This window comes from Tamandua tetradactyla, chromosome 21 (assembly GCF_023851605.1).
Source record: "Tamandua tetradactyla isolate mTamTet1 chromosome 21, mTamTet1.pri, whole genome shotgun sequence".
In the NCBI taxonomy this organism is placed as follows: Eukaryota; Metazoa; Chordata; class Mammalia; order Pilosa; family Myrmecophagidae; genus Tamandua; species Tamandua tetradactyla.
Window position 1 is genome coordinate 35,673,091 of NC_135347.1, and position 19,088 is coordinate 35,692,178.

General features: G+C 36.6%; 1 protein-coding gene across 4 annotated transcripts in view; it reads left to right on the forward strand.

The window, feature by feature from the left end:
• SKIC3 (SKI3 subunit of superkiller complex) overlaps window positions 1–12,156 on the forward strand; it is a 116,035-nt gene extending 103,879 nt beyond the window's left edge. For 3 of the 4 annotated variants that reach the window (XM_077139123.1, XM_077139125.1, XM_077139124.1), the window contains exon 41: window positions 6,874–12,156. In XM_077139123.1, coding sequence (XP_076995238.1) covers window positions 6,874–6,948 — 75 coding nt within the window. In that variant the 3' untranslated portion in view covers window positions 6,949–12,156. The remainder of the gene's footprint in view (window positions 1–6,873) is intronic. The other variant, XR_013167067.1, reaches the window with a different exon arrangement.
• The last annotated feature ends 6,932 nt before the right edge of the window (window positions 12,157–19,088 follow it).

Below are 19,088 nucleotides of genomic sequence, written 5' to 3' on the forward strand. Positions count from 1 at the left end.
TTAAAAATGTTAGGGGAAGTTCATGGTGTCCTTGCTTGACCCTCCGCAGCCCCTTCCTGGTAGTATGGACCAGTATGCATTCCTACTGGGGATCCCTGATTCTATTCCAAAGGAAATATATTGAGCTGAGTGAAAACAAACACAATATATAAAAAATATTGGATGCAGCAGAGGCAGTGATGAGAGGAGAATTTATGTAAATGCATACATTAAAAAAAGAAGAAAGGCCATAAATCAGAGACGTATTGCCACAACAAGAAGATCTGGAAAAACAAGAGTGAACTTAACCCAAAGGGAACAGAAAGAAGGAAATAACAAAGATTAGAGTAGAGAATAATGAGCTAGAGAATAAAGACTATAGAGAGAATTAGCTAAACTAAAAGTTGGTTCTTTGAAAAGATCAATAAAATTGACAAACCTTTAGCTAGACTAATGAAGAAAAATGAAAGAAGACACAAATAACTATAATCAGATATAAAAAGGAGGACTCTATTACCAACCCAATAGAAATAAAAAGGTAGAGGATACTATAATAGTGGCATGCCAACTGTTTGGGTTTGCTAAAGCTGCTGGAATGCAATATACTGGAAATGGATTGGCTTTTACAATGTGGATTTATTAGCTTACAAGTTTACAGTTTTAAGGCTATGGAAATGTCCAAATTAAAATATCACAGGATGATACCTTCTTTAAAGAAAGGCTGCCGGCATCTGAGACACCTCTGTTACATGGAAAGGTACATAGCTAGCGTCTGCTGGTCTTCCTCTCCCAGGTTTCATTGCTTTCAGCTTCTGGCTTCAGTGGCTTCCTCTCTCAGCTTCTCCAGGGGCTTTTTCTCTGTGAGCTTCTCTTAATCTTATTTCTTTTAAGGAACTCCAGTAAAAGGACTAAGACCCGCCTTGAATGGGGTGGGTCAATCTCAATTGATATAACTTAACTAAAAGGTCCCACCTCCAACAAGTCTGCACCCACAGGGATGGATTAAAAGAACATGATCTTGCAGGAGACCCTGTTTTGTTCCCGGACCATGCACCCCAAAACAAAAAAAAGCATGATCTTTTGGGGTACATAGCAGCTTCAAAGTAACACAACACAACTTAGAAAACTCGAATGAAATGGACAAATTCCTAGCAATAAATAAATTAAATGATAGGGAAGATCTCAACAAATCAATAAGAAATAATCAAAAACCTTCCAACAGAAAAGTCCAGGACCAGATGCTTTCCTGCTGAATTTTTCCAAACAGTTAACGAAGAATTAACACCAATCTTTATCAAACTGTTCCAGAAATTTGGAGAGGAAGTACTTACTGATATGTTCTTTGAGGCCAACATCAACCTGATACCAAAGCTAGATAAATATACCACAAGAAAAAAAAAAAAAGAAAGATAAATGTCCTTATGAATATACATGCAAAAATCCTCAGCAAAATTTTTTTAGCAAACTAAATCCAACAACACATTAAAGTAATTATATACCATGATTAACTGTGATTTACCCCTGGATGTGGTGGTAATTCAGCATAAGAAAATCAAGTGAGAAGATGGCGGCTTAGTAAGACGCGTGGGTCTTAGTTCCTCCTCCAGAAAAGCAACTAAAGAAACAGAAACAATACGAAACAGCTCCCGGAGTCACGACAGAGACCAAAAAGACAGTGTACCCCATTCTGGAACAGCTGAACGGGCAGGGAGAATCTGCTGCGGTGAGATACCCAAGGGGTGCGTGTTTTCCCGGCCGGGGCGGCTGGCGACTGGGGTCCCCTCCACGCAGTGGCTCCCCGGTCTGACTGGGAACGTTGGATAGCGGGGCCCTCCCGTCATGCTTGGTGTTTCGGGCCAGCTAGGCAATTAGGACCGGCACTCCCCCAAGCCGCGGTGGCCAGCGACCCCCGCCTCCACGCGCGGTTTCCCGGGCCAACTGCCGTGCAGACAGACGAGCGCCACAAGCGCCACCTACTGGGCAGGAAAAGAAAAACAGAGCCCAGAGATTTCACAGAAAAAGCTTTCAACCAGCTGGGTCCCACACCCAGGGAAATCTGATCAAATGCCCAGACACCAGCAGAAAATAATGGATGACGCTCGGAAAATTGAAGATATGGCCCAGTCAAAGGAACAAACCAATAGTTCAAATGAGATACAGGAGCTGAGACAACTAATGCTGAATATACGAACAGAAATGGAAAAACTCTTCAAAAACCAAATCAATAAATTGAGGGAGGACATGAAGAAGACATGGGCTGAACAAAAAGAAGAAATAGAAAATCTGAAAAAACAAATCACAGAACTTATGGGAGTGAAGGACAAAGAAGAAAAAATGGAAAAAACAATGGATACCTACAATGGTAGATCTAAAGAGACAGAAGCTACAATTAGTGAACTGGAGGATGGAACATCTGAATTCCAAAAAGAAACAGAAACTATAGGGAAAAGAATGGAAAAACTTGAGCAGGGGATCAGGGAACTGAATGACAATATGAAGCACACAAATATACGTGTTGTGGGTGTCCCAGAAGGAGAAGAGAAGGGAAAAGGAGGAGAAAAACTAATGGAAGAAATTATCACTGAAAATTTCCCAACTCTTATGAAAGACCTAAATTTGCAGATCCAAGAAGTGCAGCGCACCCCAAAGAGAATAGACCCAAACAGGCGTTCTCCAAGACACTTACTAGTTAGAATGTCAGAGGTCAAAGAGAAAGAGAGGATCTTGAAAGCAGCAAGAGAAAAACAATCTGTCACATACAAGGGAAACCCAATAAGACTATGTGTAGATTTCTCAGCAGAAACCATGGAAGCTAGAAGACAGTGGGATGATATATTTAAATTACTAAAAGAGAAAAACTGCCAACCAAGACTCCTATATCCAGCAAAATTGTCCTTCAAAAATGAAGGAGAAATTAAAACATTTATAGACAAAAAGTCACTGAGAAAATTTGTGACCAAGAGACCAGCTCTGCAAGAAATACTAAAGGGAGCACTAGAGTCAGATACGAAAAGACAGAAGAGAGAGGTATGGAGTAAAGTGTAGAAAGAAGGAAAATCAGATATGATATATATAATACAAAAGCCAAAATGGTAGAGGAAAATATTATCCAAACAGTAATAATACTAAAAGTTAATGGACTGAATTTCTCAATCAAAAGACATAGAATGGCAGAATGGATTACGACCCAGCAATACCACTGCTAGGTATCTACTCAAGGGACTTAAGGGCAAAGACACAGACGGACATTTGCACACCAGTGTTTATAGCAGCATTATCTACAATTGCAAAGAGATGGAAACAGCCAAAATGTTCATCAACAGACGAGTGGCTAAACAAACTGTGGCGTATACCTACGATGGAATATTATGCAGCTTTAAGACAGACTAAACTTATGAAGCATGTAATAACATGGATGGACCTAGAGAACATTATGCTGAGTGAGTCTAGCCCAAAACTAAAGGACAAATACTGTAAGGTCCCACTGATGTGAACCGACATTGGAGAATCAGCTTGGAATATATCATTGGTAACAGAGACCAGCAGGAGTTAGAAACAGGGTAAGATAATGGGTAATTGGAGCTGAAGGGATACAGACTGTGCAACAGGACTAGATACAAAAACTCAAAAATGGACAGCACAATAATACCTAAGTGTAATGTAACTAGGTTGGAACACTGAATGAAGCTGCACCTGAAATACGGTTTTTTGTTTGTTTGTTTGTTTGTGTGTTTGTATCTTTTGTTTTTGTTTTTTTTCTTTTTCCTTTATATATATATATATATATTATTAGTATTATTATTTTAATTCTCTTCTCTATATTAACATTCTATATCTTTTTCTGCTGGTTTGCTAGTTCTTTTCCTAAATCGATGCAAATGTACTAAGAAATGATGATCATACATCTATGTGATGATACTAAGATTTACTGAGTGCATTTGTAGAATGAAATGATTTCTAAATGTTGTGTTAATTTCTTTTCTTTTTTTTGATTAATAAAAAAATTAAAAAAAAAAAAAGAAAATCAAGTGATATAATATGTGACCTTAATAGGAAAGAAGGGGGATAAAGCATACATAATCATTTCAATAGGTGCAGAAAAAGCATTTGACAAAATCCAGCACTCTTCTTGGTAAAAACACTTAGAAAACTAAGAATACTAGGAAATTCCTATAGCTTTATAAAGGGCATAGATAATATCATAGTAGTGATCAGGAATAAGACAAGTATGTCCACTGTCACCACTGTTGTTCAACATTGTGCTGTAAGTTCTAGCAAGAGCAGTTAGTCAAGAAAAGAAATAAAAGGCATCCAGATTTGGAAAGGTAGAAGTAAAACTTTCTCTCTTTGCAGATGACATGATTCTTATATTAAAATCCTAAAAAATCCACAACAGAGCTACTGAAACTGATGAATGAATTCAGGTATATGGCTGCATACAAGATTAATACACAAAGATCAGTAGTGTTTCTACACGCAAGTAATGAGCAATCTTAAAACGAAATCAAGAAAACAATTCTGTTTATACCAGCAATTAAAGGATCAATTATCTAGGAATAAATTTAACCAGTATGTGAAGGACTTTTACATGGAAAAATGAAAAGCATTGCTAAAAGAAATCAAAGAAGATCTAAACAAAGGAAAGACATTAATTTCATGTTTCTGGATTAAAGATTAATATATCACTTCTGCCCAATGTGATTCAACACAATCCCAATAAAAATTCCAATGGTTTTCTCTGCGAAAGATGAAAAGCCAATCATCAAATTTATATGGAAATATCAAAGGTCTTGAATAGCCAAAACCATCTTGAAAAATAAGAATTAAGTGGGAGGATTCATTTTCCCTGATTTTAAAATTTATTCAAAACTACAGTAATCAAAACAGCATTGTACTGGCACAAGGACAAGCTTCCAGAACAATGGATCAGATTGAGAGTTTAGAAATAGACCCCTCACATCTGTGGTCAATTGATTTTTTTTTAACATTTTTTACTGTGAAATATTACTTATAAAGAAAAAGCAATACATTTCAAAGTACATTTTAACAAGTAGTTATAAAACACATTTCAATGTATGGTATGGGTTACAGTTCCACAATTTCAGGTATTTCCTTCTAGCTGAACACACTGGAGACTAAAAAGAAATATCAATATGATTCAATAGTCATACTCATTTGTTAGATCTTATCTTCTCTTTACAACTTTCCTTCTCATTTGAGCCTTCTCCCAATCTTTAGGGAAATCTTTGCAATGACTGTTCTAACTTGTTCATGTTGAAAGGAGTGTTGAAATAGCAAAATATCTTTAAGACAGTGTGTTAGGCAATAGTTTCTTAGACTATACACGAAAAATGAGCAACAAAAGAGAAGTAGATAAATGGGACTTCATCAAAATTATAAATTTTGTGCATTAAAGGACTTTACCATGGAAGTAAAAAGACAACCTATAAAATGGGAGAAATTATTTGGAAACCGTATATCTGATAAAGGTTTAATATCCACAATATACATAAATCCTACAACTCAACAACAAAAGACAAAGAACCTAATTTAAAAATGGGCAGAAAACTTGACCATACATCTCTTAAAAAAAGATATACAGATGGCCAGTAAGCACATGAAAAGATGTTCAACATCATTAACCATTAGGATAATGCAAATCAATAGTAATTGCACACCCAATAGAATGACTACTTTTGGATAAATGGAAACTAATGTGTCAGAGAGGATATGGAGAAATAGGAATGCTTCTTAATTGTCAGTGGGAATGAAAATGCTGTAGCCACTGTGAAAAATGTTTGGTGGTACTCAGAAAATTAAGAATAGAATTAAGGAAAGCAGGGACTTGAATGCACTGGTATCCATAGTGACATTATTCACAATTGCTAAAATAATGGAAGCAACCCAAGTGTCCATTAATACATGAATGGATAAACAAAATATGATATACACATACAGTGGAACAGTATTCAAGTGTAAAAAGGAATGAGGTTCTGATACATGTGACAATATGGTTGAACCTTGAAGACATCATGTTGAGTGACATAAAGAGACAAAAAAGCACAAATATTGTATGATCTTACTTGTATAATATAGTTAGAATAAGAAAATTCTTAGAGTCAGAAGCTCGAATACAGGTAATCAGGGGCTGGGGTAGGGGAATGAAATGGGGAGTTAATGCCCTAGGCTCAGGCTACATATCTTAGAGTGCAGCCCACTGAGTTTGTGGGAGAGGGAAAATGATGCAAATATACTAAAGTTCATGCTGCCTACTATACCGTGAGTCATAAAGTCCTTTGTTTCTGACCTCGGAGTCCTGTGTCTTTTGATAACATCCGTGAAACTGTGGCAAGTGAATATTAGCTTGCATGTAAAATAAAATCTTAGACCCTTCACAGTTCTTGACAATAGATAACAAAAACTGTTTAATAATTAATTGTTCAGCTGAAATTGAACTTCATAGCTTGTGGCATTGGTGGGAATCATGGAAAGATTCTTGATAGAGCCTAGATCCTAAGCTGTTGCTTTCAAGGAGAGCAATGTCACTTGAACAGTTTAAAATGGTCTGTTTAGGTAAGAGTTAAAGGCAACATATTGTCAACAAAACCACCAAAAAGAACCTTTAATTTTGTATGGTGCTGACAGTAGTAACAATGTTGGCATCTATACTGATTGAACATATGAGTAAATTGTGCTTCTCTCAGATACTAACTTTGGTTGAATGATTTATTTCAGCAAAAGTGACTTAAAAATTGTATTAGTCCCTTTTTCTTGTGTAGTTTGATATTGTCTTTTCAAGACTGCTGCCCTTTAGAATCTTTGACCTCTATGACAATAAATATAGATATTGTTAATAAGCAAGAAACTAACATTCTTGTATATGATTTTCTACAGATGCTGGTAAACAATGCAAAAACTCATGGAGATAGAAGAGCATTAGAACTGAATCAGAAGTTGTCTTCACAATAACAATGGATTATTTTATAGTTAGGAAACAAAGGAAAAGCTGTAAGAAAGAATGAAACAATGAATTTAGACTTTATCCCAAAGCAACATTTGTTAAGCTATAATTATAATTGATTATAATTATATCAAAAACTGATGTTAAAAATAGCATATAATTTTCCTTTCACTTTTAATCTTTGATCTGAAAACATTTGATTTGGGAAAGTCCATAATGAAAGAAAAACCATTCCCTTAGTGTTTCGGCAGTTGTTTGTAAACCATTGTGCATCTTCCATGGTATGCAATAAGATATCATTTTTGTAGTCTCTTACAAAAAAGCCTTAATAGTTGTTTATTGAATAATTCCTAAAGCAGAGTGGCACAACATAGAATTAAATTCCTTCCATGAATGCTAGAGTTCAGCAAACCAACTTATTATAAAATCCAGATAGCCTTGTAACCTCTTTTACTCGTGGTTCATCTTGGATTCTGTTGAAGAAGCATAGTATAAATGTTGGGAGTCTTAGACTGCTAAAAGATATGCTTATGTAATTCAAAATACTTGGGTGTGTGGCTGCATTTAACACATTAATGGAAAACTTTGGACGATAATGCTGACAGTATTGAATTGATCATGCAATTCCTTCAATTATGAAAAGACTTGTACTTTCTGAAATAAACATAAATACAGTGTCTTGTTTTCTTAATAGTATCAATATTGGATATAATCTCTTAACACTAGATTTTAAACTTGAAAGTACTGTTAACAGTCTTATTTTTTTTTCAAAAAGCCTTTACATATTTGAAGAAACTGTATGTCACTTTGGATTTATGGTTATTAGAAATGTTTTCAGGCATTTATATATGTACATAGATGGATGTGGTTGTGTATTTTATGTATGTATTTTTTAAAGTATCAACTTCACAATGTTAATTACCTTGAGATATTAAAAATTAGCAATATTCTATACTTGAATGGCCTTCAAAGGTTAATATAGTAAGCTGAACTGTAATTTGGGAATTCCCAAATTCGGTTGAATATTGCAATCATCAGAGGTGTTTAAAATTTTTGCAGTCAGAATCTTTAAGAACAAGGCTTAGGACTCTGCATTTCAAAGGCATGCCTAAGGGATCAAGTTTGTGAAACACTGTGTTAACTCAATGATTCTTCTTGCCTTTATATTTTTCCTTAGCAAGATCACGCATATGTTATTCTGTGCCCATTTCTTCCTCATCTTCATAATTATCAGACTGATTGAGTGCTTTTAATAGCCTTGCCAAAGCACTTAACCAGATTATGTACTGCAAAAGGCTGCCTGTGCAACCATGGTCCCCATTCCCCTCTGTTTCTTTAGGAAAATACTTCCCTTTGCCTCCAGAGTCTTTTGGCTCCATCTGCAGAAATGTTTTGAGTTTAGTTCTCATTCTGCATCTGCTTTCTGGAGTATGCCTTGTTTCAGAGATTACTTCTGTTTATTGTAGACTGGGTTAGCCTTTGTTCAAGGGTTAACCTTTTGAATTCTTAACCCAGTTCTGCCTTCCAGGGATCCAAACCCAGGTTTTCTAAAAAGAAAGATTGGAAAACACCTTAGTTAATACCATCTCAGGTAATTTACTTTTGCATGAATATGCATACATCCTCCCTTAACTTTTGTTTGCTGCCTTCTCTTCAAATTGTTGCCCAGTTACTATGAGCCTTATATTATCCCTAATCATGTAGTAATTGCATAGAACTTACTTTATGCAGACCTGCGCTGTTTTAAATGTTGTTATTTAATCCTAGCTAATACTGGAAAGTAGTGCTAAACAGTGTGCTTAAAGTAAGTTTGAAGTGAATCAATGTTACCAGATTCTAAAGATTTTTAAAGTCTTCAGAGTTTATACCTAAGTTTAAACAGAGGAATTAAATTCATACTTATTTCCTTAAGTACCAATACTTAACATTTATATTAAAGTATTTTATTATTTTTGTTCTATTTTCATTTGAGAATTATTGTGTATTTTCTGCTAATTTTTAATCCACCATTTAGATTTATTAGATTTTTATGACCTAATTTGGCTTAATATCATAATCATTTCCTAGTGGGTTTTTGTTTTTTCTGGCTTTTTTAAAGGGAATTTATTAGATTACAAATTTACGGTTCTAAGGTCATGAAAATGTCCAAATTAAGGCATCAACACATTTCCTAGTTTTTTTAATAGATTAATTTGGCAATCCAAAAAAATGCATTTCAGTTTATACATAAACCTCTAGAACACAGTCTATTTGTTGAGGACCACAAGTCATGTTTCTTGAAATGTTCCTTAATTTAAAATGTTATACTCTTTTTTTCATTTTATAAAATGAGTTATTGACAAGCTTTCTTTAACTCTGGAATCTATATAGAACAAGATTGGGCAGAAATACACAGGTTGTATAGGAAGGAAATTAAAAGATGTGTTTTTATAAAAGAAAATGAAATAATAGTTAAGTAAGTATTTACTGATATACTATATGAGTGTGTGCATATTTAGTTGCTTCATAGAAAGTATGATTTTGCTTTGGGGAAATTATATAGGAACATAAAAATGCAGCATGGTTCTTCTTTTAGTCTCCTGTATCTTAGAGCAGCTAGAAGTAAAAACCTAAAATTGTGGAATTGTAACCCATACCAAACTCTGAAACCTACTCTACAACTAATTGGCAGGATGTGCTTTTTTTTGTATATATGTTATTTTTCACAAAAAAGAAAGAGAAAGTCGATTGTGATGATAAATTCAAAGCTATATGATGATATTGTGAACCATTGATTGTATACTTTGGATGATTATGTGGTATGTGAATATATAATATTTATCAATAAAAAATAAAGAATTTAAAAACAAATGAAGTATAGTTTGGATATGAGTCACTGTGGCTTGTAGATCCATATCAGTTTTTGCATATTAAAAAATATGGAAATTTGTTAAAATTTGACCCTTGTCTTCCTTTCTCCCACTTTAGAAATCTCAGGCTCCCATATCCTGCTCATCATAAAGGATAGTGCTTAGCTGCTGGTCATAAATTGACCCGCACTTTGCAGGACAAGTTTTGTTTTGCTTTTATTTTTTACTTTACAAAGATATATCTGTGAATCATATGCAGGTATGTGCATCCATCTTTTTCCATATGTATTTTTTATAAGACTTTTTATATAACTGAAGTAAAAAAATCAGAAAAGTCTCTTATTTGGAGTATGTGCCCCATTTTTTGATTTAGAAAATGTCATTACTGAAGGAGCATTGTACTTTAAGACTACTCATGATGTCTAGCTATCCCTACCCTATGTAAGAATGGTTTTCCCCTTTGGCTAATTGAATAGGAACTTTTAAAACAACAGTATTCTAAATTCTAATGTAACTAAACAAATATCTTACATAATTATTTTATTTGAATTAAATTTTAGATTGTCTTTAGACTTCAAAATGTTTTGAAGTAGGAAACTTAGAGTTAGTTTCTCTTTTACAAATAGTTATCAAACATTTGAAATATTTTTTTCTTATAAATTTTGAACTTTTTAGAATTGAAAAACCTATTTATAGGTTTTATTGAAGGAAAATGGTGCCAAGGAAGGAATAATGAAAACTGGACTATCCACTGAAACAAGGTTGGATTTCACCTTGTATCACTGGACTGTTGGAATAATTTGCATAACATGATGTCTACTGAATTTAAATCAGTATGAAAGTTCATTTGTGCTTCATTCTTCACCACATGCTTTCCCTCTGTATAATCCTATTATAAAAGCGTATTTTGAATTATATTATTATTATTATTTTTTATGCAAGCATTATATATTTGTACTAGTTCATACAAGATATTTGTAGGGTTAATTGGTGACTTACTATTTCTCTATCAGCCCCTTTCAACCAAATTCACCTACAGTAGAAAACTGTTACTCATAATCCCAATAACAAGCTACCCTCACCTCTACATTTCCAAACATTGAAGTTCAACCTTGTTAAAAATTCTCTGTGTAATAAGTAATTGTCCCCCTCTTCTCTAACTTCTGGCTATTTCTATGTACCCTATATTCTATGTTTTAAGACTGAGTTTATATATTCTATTTATGTTTGTAATTGATACTTTTATCTATATATAGGGTCTTTCTTTGTTCCTCCTAAGATTATTTTACTTTTAGTCTGTTTTGTCCGATGATTATTTAACCATCACTACTCTGTTTTGGTTACAATATTCATGAGATACTTTTTCATCCTTTCACTTTTGACTAATTTGTGTCTTTGAATTTAAGGTGTGTCACTTGTAAGTAGAATAGAGTACTCCCTTCCACATCACAGGGGTTAGGGAGCAAGTAGTGCCCCCACAATGAATAAAATCTGCCTCCCACAATGTATAAAATCTGCGTACAATTTTTTGGTCCTCTACTCATACCAGGGAAGAAGTCTGAATTTTTTTTCTGTTTACAATAACTTATTGGCATTGAAAGATAACACATATTGATATTATATAATACTATACATAAATTTTATGCATTTCTGAGTTCCTAGACAGTTTCTATGTTGTCTAGTAGCCTTCATGTGTCAGCTGCAGCTTCTGCATATCTCCACTAAGGTCCCATTTAATTTCTTATGCTAACCTGTGATATATTGAATACATGATGGAGAAAGTCATGATGTAGGTGGGATAACTTGAATATTTAAGACATTTACATTTTTTTAATTCATGGCCAGGTTCAGGGAAATGAACCCAGGACCCTTGCATGGCAGACAAGAATGCTGCCACTGAGCCATTGTGGCCTGCCCTAAGACAGTTACTTTTTAAATAACTCCTGGTAATTTAGGACTTCTGAAAATTTTGGTATTTGGTTTTTGTAAGTCATAATTTTTTGTACATCAATTATTTCATTACTTCCTCCTTTTTAATTCAGTTGATCTTTTTTAATGATGATGAGATAAAGGAAAGAGATGTGGCTTTTGTGATATTCTATCACACACACTTTTATTGTATCTCTGTAAAATACAATGTATGTATGCATGTAAGTGTTTTTGTCCTAATGTTGCTACTTCCATGGCAAAGGAAAAAAAAATTGGAAAAAAAAAATCAGGCTCATAGCAGCTGCTGTGTAGAAATTTCCCCCTACTTCTAATTTGCTGAATGAAGAAAACAAATCTTTTATTTGTGATGTTTTCAGAGACATTTGCTCTAGTATGGTGTATTTAAATAATAAAAACTTAAAAGAAAAACTATTAAAATATTATTATTATTTTTATGCAGAGGATGGGTAATGAGAAAATACATAACCTTGCTCTTTGTGTGTGTGATAGGCAGAGACAAAGATATCCATGCCCTAACCCTTAGAATTTTTATTTCACATGGCATTGCATGTTACCTTACATGGCAAAAGGGTTTTCACTATGTGATTAAGGGTACTGACCTTGAGATAAGGAGATTATCCTGAATTATCTAGGTAGACCCAATGTAATCACATAATCTAAAAGTGCAGGATCTTTGAAAGAGAGATGTGAATAAAAAAATGAGTCAGTCAGATTTGGCCGTTGCTGTCTTTAAAGGTGGAGAAAAGGGGCCACAAGTCAAGGAATAAGAGTAATCTATAGAAGCTGGAAAAAACAAGGAAATAGATTCCCCTCTAAAGCCCTCAGAAAGGAATATAGCCTTGCGGACACCTTGATCTTGGTCCAGTGAGATCCATGTCAGACTTTTGACCTATGGAACCATGAGATTAAAGTGTATGTTGTTTTAAGCCACAAAGTTTGTGGGAATTTGTTACTGTAGTAATAGAAAACTAGTACACTGTTCATTGTGTATACTGCTAAAATGAATATACATTCTTTTGAATATGAATTTCACAAGAACACTGAAATTGGGGATCATAAATTGTTGCAAAAAGAAATGATCAGATAAAGATGAGTTACTAAAAATGGTTTCTGTGAAAATGTCAGAAATACTCAGATCTTCAAAATTAACATCATTGATTGGATGCTTCACTCTGATACCCTTTGTTTATTTTTATTTTAATTTTTTTTTGCATGGGCAGGCACCGGGAATTGAACCTGAGTCTCTGGTATGGTAGGCAAGAACTCTGCCTGCTGAGCCGCCGTGGCCTGCCCCACTCTAATACCCTTTAAAAGAAACATTGCATTAAGTTATGCTCACAAAACCTAAGTGTTGTGTTTCAAACTAGGTTTCAATATTGAATGGGTATGTGACTGGGTAAGTCTTATCTTTTCGCTTTTAGTTTTAATGTGCATTTGTAGAATCGGTGCCTTGAACTAGATTTCTAAAGTCCCTTCTAATGGTACTATTTATTATTGTAAAGTCCCCAGAAGTTTTTCAAGTCAGAAGTGAGCTGAAACAAAATACCGACACTGTTCTTGGTGCAGCATATGTAAAATAGCAACTCTCAATTTCCACTGAACAAGGGACCTGCTGTGTTTTCAAACCTTCTTAGGGTAGAAGCCGTTTCCAAAGACTACATGCTGTAGAAAGACTTGAGTAATCGGGTCTTAAATACTAAGACCCTGAGAAGAAATATTGCTCTATATGTAAAAAATAGTTGAATGGGAATCTGTCTATGAATACTTGAATGTAATTACATGTGCCTGGTATATGCAAAATAAGCCATACTTTATACAAAGAGACCACCCACATTTTTAAAACATGCACATTGTGTGTAGGTTCTTTTTAATACCATTTCCTCCCCTTTGATCACACTGTGTAAACTGTTGAATAGTTTAGTATTGGGCAATCCCATTTTTTTTTTTAGAACATTATTATTTGCTGGTTTTAAGGCTCTAATCTTATTGTTCTGTGTAATTTAAAAGATCAAGAACTTGAAAAATAGTGTGCACATAGTCTGGCTTCATACATGCTGGCTTCAGAAGTATGGACCTTAATCTGAAAGGAAGTCAGGTGGATGAAAAATAGTACAGGTTTTATCTTTGCAGACTGTTATGCATTTTCTTGACTGAAAGCATTTTTTAAAACATTTTTTATTGTGAAATATAACATATATACAAAAAATACATTTCAAAGTACATTTTAACAAGTAGTTATAGAACAAATTTCAAAGTATGGTATGAGTTAATAGTTCCACAATTTCAGGTATTTCCTTTTAGCTGCTCTAAGACACTGAAGACTAAAAAGAAATATCATTATAATGATTCAGTGGCCATACTCATTTGTTAAATCCTATCTTCTCTGTTACAACTTTTTTCTTCTAGTTTAATCCTTCTCCTAGTCTTTTAGGGATATTTGGGCAGTGACCATTCCTACTTCTTCATGTTAAAAAGGGGTGTTGACCTTATGGGATGGGGGATGCAAATGGTTGATGCTCTTGGAGAGAGTAGGAACTCTGGATTTCAGGGCTTATCTGGCCTAGGATAGGAATCTGGAGGTTTTAGGTTTCTGAAAAATAAACTTACTTAGGGAAACATTATTATAGAGTCTCAGATAGAGCCCTGGGTATTCTTTATAGTTTACAGGAATACTGTTGATTGAGGCTTGGCATCCCATGGCAATTAGCAATATCTAGCTGAAGTTTGCATTAGAGTAGTTTTTAAAATAGCCTCTTGACTCCTTATTTGAAATTTCTTAGCCACTGATACCTTATTTTGTTACATTTCTTTTCCCCTTTTTGGTCAGGTTGACATTGTCTTTTCCATGGTGCCAGGACCTGGCTCATCCCAGGGAGTCAAGTTATCACATTGCCAGGGAGACTTACACCCTGGACATCATGTCCCATGCAGCAGGGAGGGTAATGATTTTACTTGCAGAGTTGGGCTTAGAGAGAATGGCCACATCTGAGCCACAGAAGCAGTTATTTGGAAGTAACTCTTAGGCATAATTACAGGTAAGCTTAGCTTCTCCCTTGCAGAAATAGGTTTCATAGAAGCCTGTATGCATTCTTGACAGTGTTATTTTTCTTGTGTTTGGGACACAAGTACGTCTGGACACAAGAGAAAAGCCAGGTAGAGCAAAAGAATCTTCATAGTAAAAAAGATGGTTAGGCAGAAGGAAAAAGTGCTGAGAAGGCAAATATATACTTTTCTAAGTAATAAGCCACTTCCAGATGTGAAAATAAATATATCTTTCCAGATAAACTGTGGCTGGCCCTGCAGTGACTCAGAACAAGTACTTACGTATATGGTTGAAAGGGTTTTCTGTCTATGAAGTAAGTTCAGAAAAAGTAATTTATTTACCAACTCAGTAGACCCAGATTCACAATAAGCCGTGTTGAACACTTTGTGAATATTAGAAATATATAGACAGCAATAAGCTTTTGTTAAAATCAAGTAACATCTAGAAAAGCCTAAGCCTGATCTAGCATTGTGAAGCATCTTGATAACAAACTAGCTAACCATATACTTCAATGGAAGAGGTTTTGTGCAGTAACCGTTATACACCAGGGTTGCAGCAACCAAGAATTTATAGGCAGGAATAGGTTGAATTACTACTATGTACCAGGCTTTTAAATTATTAACCTCAATTCTCACATGAGTTTTTTAAAGTTAACATCCTTATTTTACAAACAAAAATACAGGGAAGAGTGATTAATTTTTTCTAAAATTATCTATATGCTTAGACAAATAGAATCAGGCCCTAAAGATCATTCATTTCCAATACAGTTAAGTTTTGCTAATAATTGCTGTCACCTCAAAGTAATGTATAGGAGTTGAAGTACATATGTCTTTAAGACTGATTCAGCTGTCCTACCACAATATAATTCACATGCTGACATTTTCCCAGTGGCACTATTTGAATTCTTAGAGGAACCTAGGAAGAAAGGAACCTTCTCCAAAGCACTGACTTTAAAAATGTAAGCCTATTCAGTCAGTTAGATTTTGAACTTGATAGGAACTGTGATTCACCTTTGTAACATTTTGAACTCAATAGAAACTGGACCACTATTTTCATTTAATCCTTGATAATGTCACAAGTTATCAGTCCTTGTTTTTTTCTTTCCTTCTTTCTAACTTACATCAGCTTTCTTTTGGCTCTCTCATTTCTTAGGTCCCTAACTTCTTTCTAGATTTTGAAGTACCTTGATCTCCTCTAATTATCAACTAATTTCTGCAGAGAAGGTAGCTAATAAAAGCTAATGTGTATGTGTTTGTTCTTTCCACCTATCGTGGTTTTTTCTCATTATTAATAGTTTAGATTAATGAAACCATATGTTATTTATCAATTTGTTTCTGGCTTACTTCACTCAACATAATGTCCTCAAATTTGTTTCTCCTAGTTGTGTGCCACAGGACTTCATTTCTTTCTGCAGCTGCTTAATATCATGCATTGTTTTAGTGTTTTGTGTTGAGTGTTGTGAATATTTAAAAGCCTTTAAATGCTAATAAGGGACTTTAGCCATAGAAACTGGATTCCTTGTTATAGGAGTTGTTTTGTATGGTAAGGGTGGGGTTTGTTCAGCATCTTTTATATGCCTCTATGTAGGCCTCTCCCACTAGAAGTCCCTCTCTGAATGTTTCTTGTGTGAATCTAGTGCATTGCTTTTTTGAAGAAGTATTTGCTAGTTGAACACCATCTCTATCTGCAATCATGACTATTGGGTTTGCTTTAATGGCCAGGATTTATGGAGGAAATATGCTTCACTATCATATTGGCATCAGTATCTTACCCATCTCCAGTCAACAATGCCATAAGTGTTTTTTTTTAGCCATTAGCTTCCCTCCCCAGAGTCAATAGAAAGAAATGCTTTTAGAGTAGAGGGATAGTTTTCATTAGAATTTTGTTCCAGGAGAAATCTGTATTTTGCACTTCCTTCTGCTCTGGTACGTTGCTTGAATAATTGCAAGTCATAGTATTTCTCCTGATAAGTTGTTCCAGACATTTTTGTACACAAATATTTTTAACTACTGGTCTGAAATAGAGTTGGGTGAAAGCACCATGGAACTTTTCTTTCTTTTCCCAGTAAATCAAAAGATACTTATTATTTATTACTACCATTTATCAAATACAATACCTACTGTCCGCGACTTCTCGCTCAGCTTCTGGTCCCCGGCCGGCGGAGGGAACAGGAGGGAGAGAGAGACAGACGCAGACAAATCCGCGCTGGTGAGAAACACAGATCCAAGACACGTAGCAGTTGTAAGCACAGACCTTTACTGGAGTTAAGCTTGCATTCTCTGTTACAGGTTCCGCGCGGGCGAAATTTCCCGCGGGGGAACAACCTCTATGCGGCCGTCAGGCACGGCTCCCTGTGGGTCGTCTCCACCCACCCTGTCCGGGTAACCTCTTATATACTGTGCCCAAACCCAATAGGTTAGTGCCACGTATACAGAGGTGATTGGAAGATAGGGTTGGTGGGCGTGTGCGTCATTTGCGGAAGCAGGATGTGAGCGCCATCTTGGCTCACTCGATGGGCGGGGGGAACTCTAGAGCAGGCTGCAGCGTGTCCACTAGGCCAAACCCGGAAAGCGGCTCTCTACATCTCCCCCTTTTTGTTTTTATAAGAGGCATGGTCCGTAGACCGTATTCTTGTACCCAGTGTCTCTATTGATGATGGTGCTCCCGTGGGCCTGAGTGGCTCACAACATAGTTTGGTGCTTTGGGGAGTCTGGACTAGGCTCGCGTCATCACACGACGGAGCCTCTGGCACCGACCAGAATGCTCACCTCATATAGAGACCGGAGAGTCCGTGAACTGGATACCACGTGACTCCTCCCTGCAGTGCTTCGCCTCGCAACTGGGTCAAGCGGGGATTATGAGAGCGACAGCCAGGGCATAGGAAACGCTGCGGAGGCCTCGGTGCAATGGCTAGAGCCAAGCCCAGTCTGGCCAGGACTGCGGCCGCAGCTCCACCGTCGAGGCGGCTAGGCGCGCAAAATTAACAGCCTCTGGTGCCTAGCTAAACACGGGTAGTGGCCAGGGAGCCTGCAACAAACCTTGCTGACAAGAGCTTTGCCCCAGGTGATTCAGATGGGCTATCTATCGAGGAGGGACGCACACCCACATTTGACTGGGAAGACATAGCTAACATGGTAGAAACACGTAGTTGCTGCTGTGTCTGGAACAAGCGTTCTAACAAACATTTAACAGTGACTAAGCCCACTAATAGTCCCACTGCCACGAGAATCCAAGTAGTCAAATTGGGCCAAGAGAACCATGAGGTGACTCGGTTCCACAGACTTTGTACAGTCTCGCCCAGTTTGGAAAGGTCGAAGGCAACGGGGGTTATTAAAACTGGTCCCCCTTCTAAACAATTGAAGGGTGACCGGCGCTTTCGTTGCTATCTCGTCAGTCGCCGCCGTCATCAGCAGAGTTGGAGGCCTGATCTGATGGTTCAGGTTGAAGGCTTGTTGGTTTTTTGGGCAACAGCTCCGTGGCCTCCTCGGGCGATGTCACGGTTCTCACCAGTCTTTCCGGAACCCACACTGGTTGACGTCCTGGCTCCTGGGGAAAAACACAAACAGAGCCTCTGGCCCAGCTGAGCACTGGGTCAGGGCCTTGCCATTGTCCTGACAGGACATCCTTCCAACGGACTAGACCTCTATGTGGAGGACTCGGAGTAGTATGCTGAAGAGCAGGTGTCATTCCTAGTGAATTTTCATTCAAAAAATTGTACGTAAACAAGGCTATGGACAGTTGAGCCTTTGGGGACAGGCCGTGACCTATTCCCCCTTTCTGTTTCTTTAGTAAGTCTTTGATGTCTAAGATGAAAATAGACCAATGCTCTGGCAGAGCTGAGAGAAGGGGCAACCCCATCTGAACAGGTCCTAAGGACTCCATGCAATTATTAACGGCTCTTAAATCATGTAACAATCTCCATCTGCTTGATTTTTTCTTTATGACAAATACGGGTGTGTTCCAAGGTGATGTGGAGGGAATGATATGGCTCTTTTTTAACTGATCTGACACTAGAGTGTGTAATGCTGAGAGTTTTTCCTGTGATAATGGCCACTGAGGCACCCACACCGGGGTACTGGTCTTCCATTTTAGTTTTATAGGTGTGGGTGGGAATCTCCCCTCAGTGGCCCCTAGGAAAAACCCAGGCCTCGTCTGTCAGAATTGGAGACAGCTTGTATAGGCCTTGCGCGCCCGTGCAATGAGGCTCCTAAGCCTTTGCCGGGGACATATCCCATTCCTTTTAACAAGCGCTTAGAAGTTGGAGAGCAGCCACTGTAATTACCTGATTCGGCCACCAGAGGGAGCC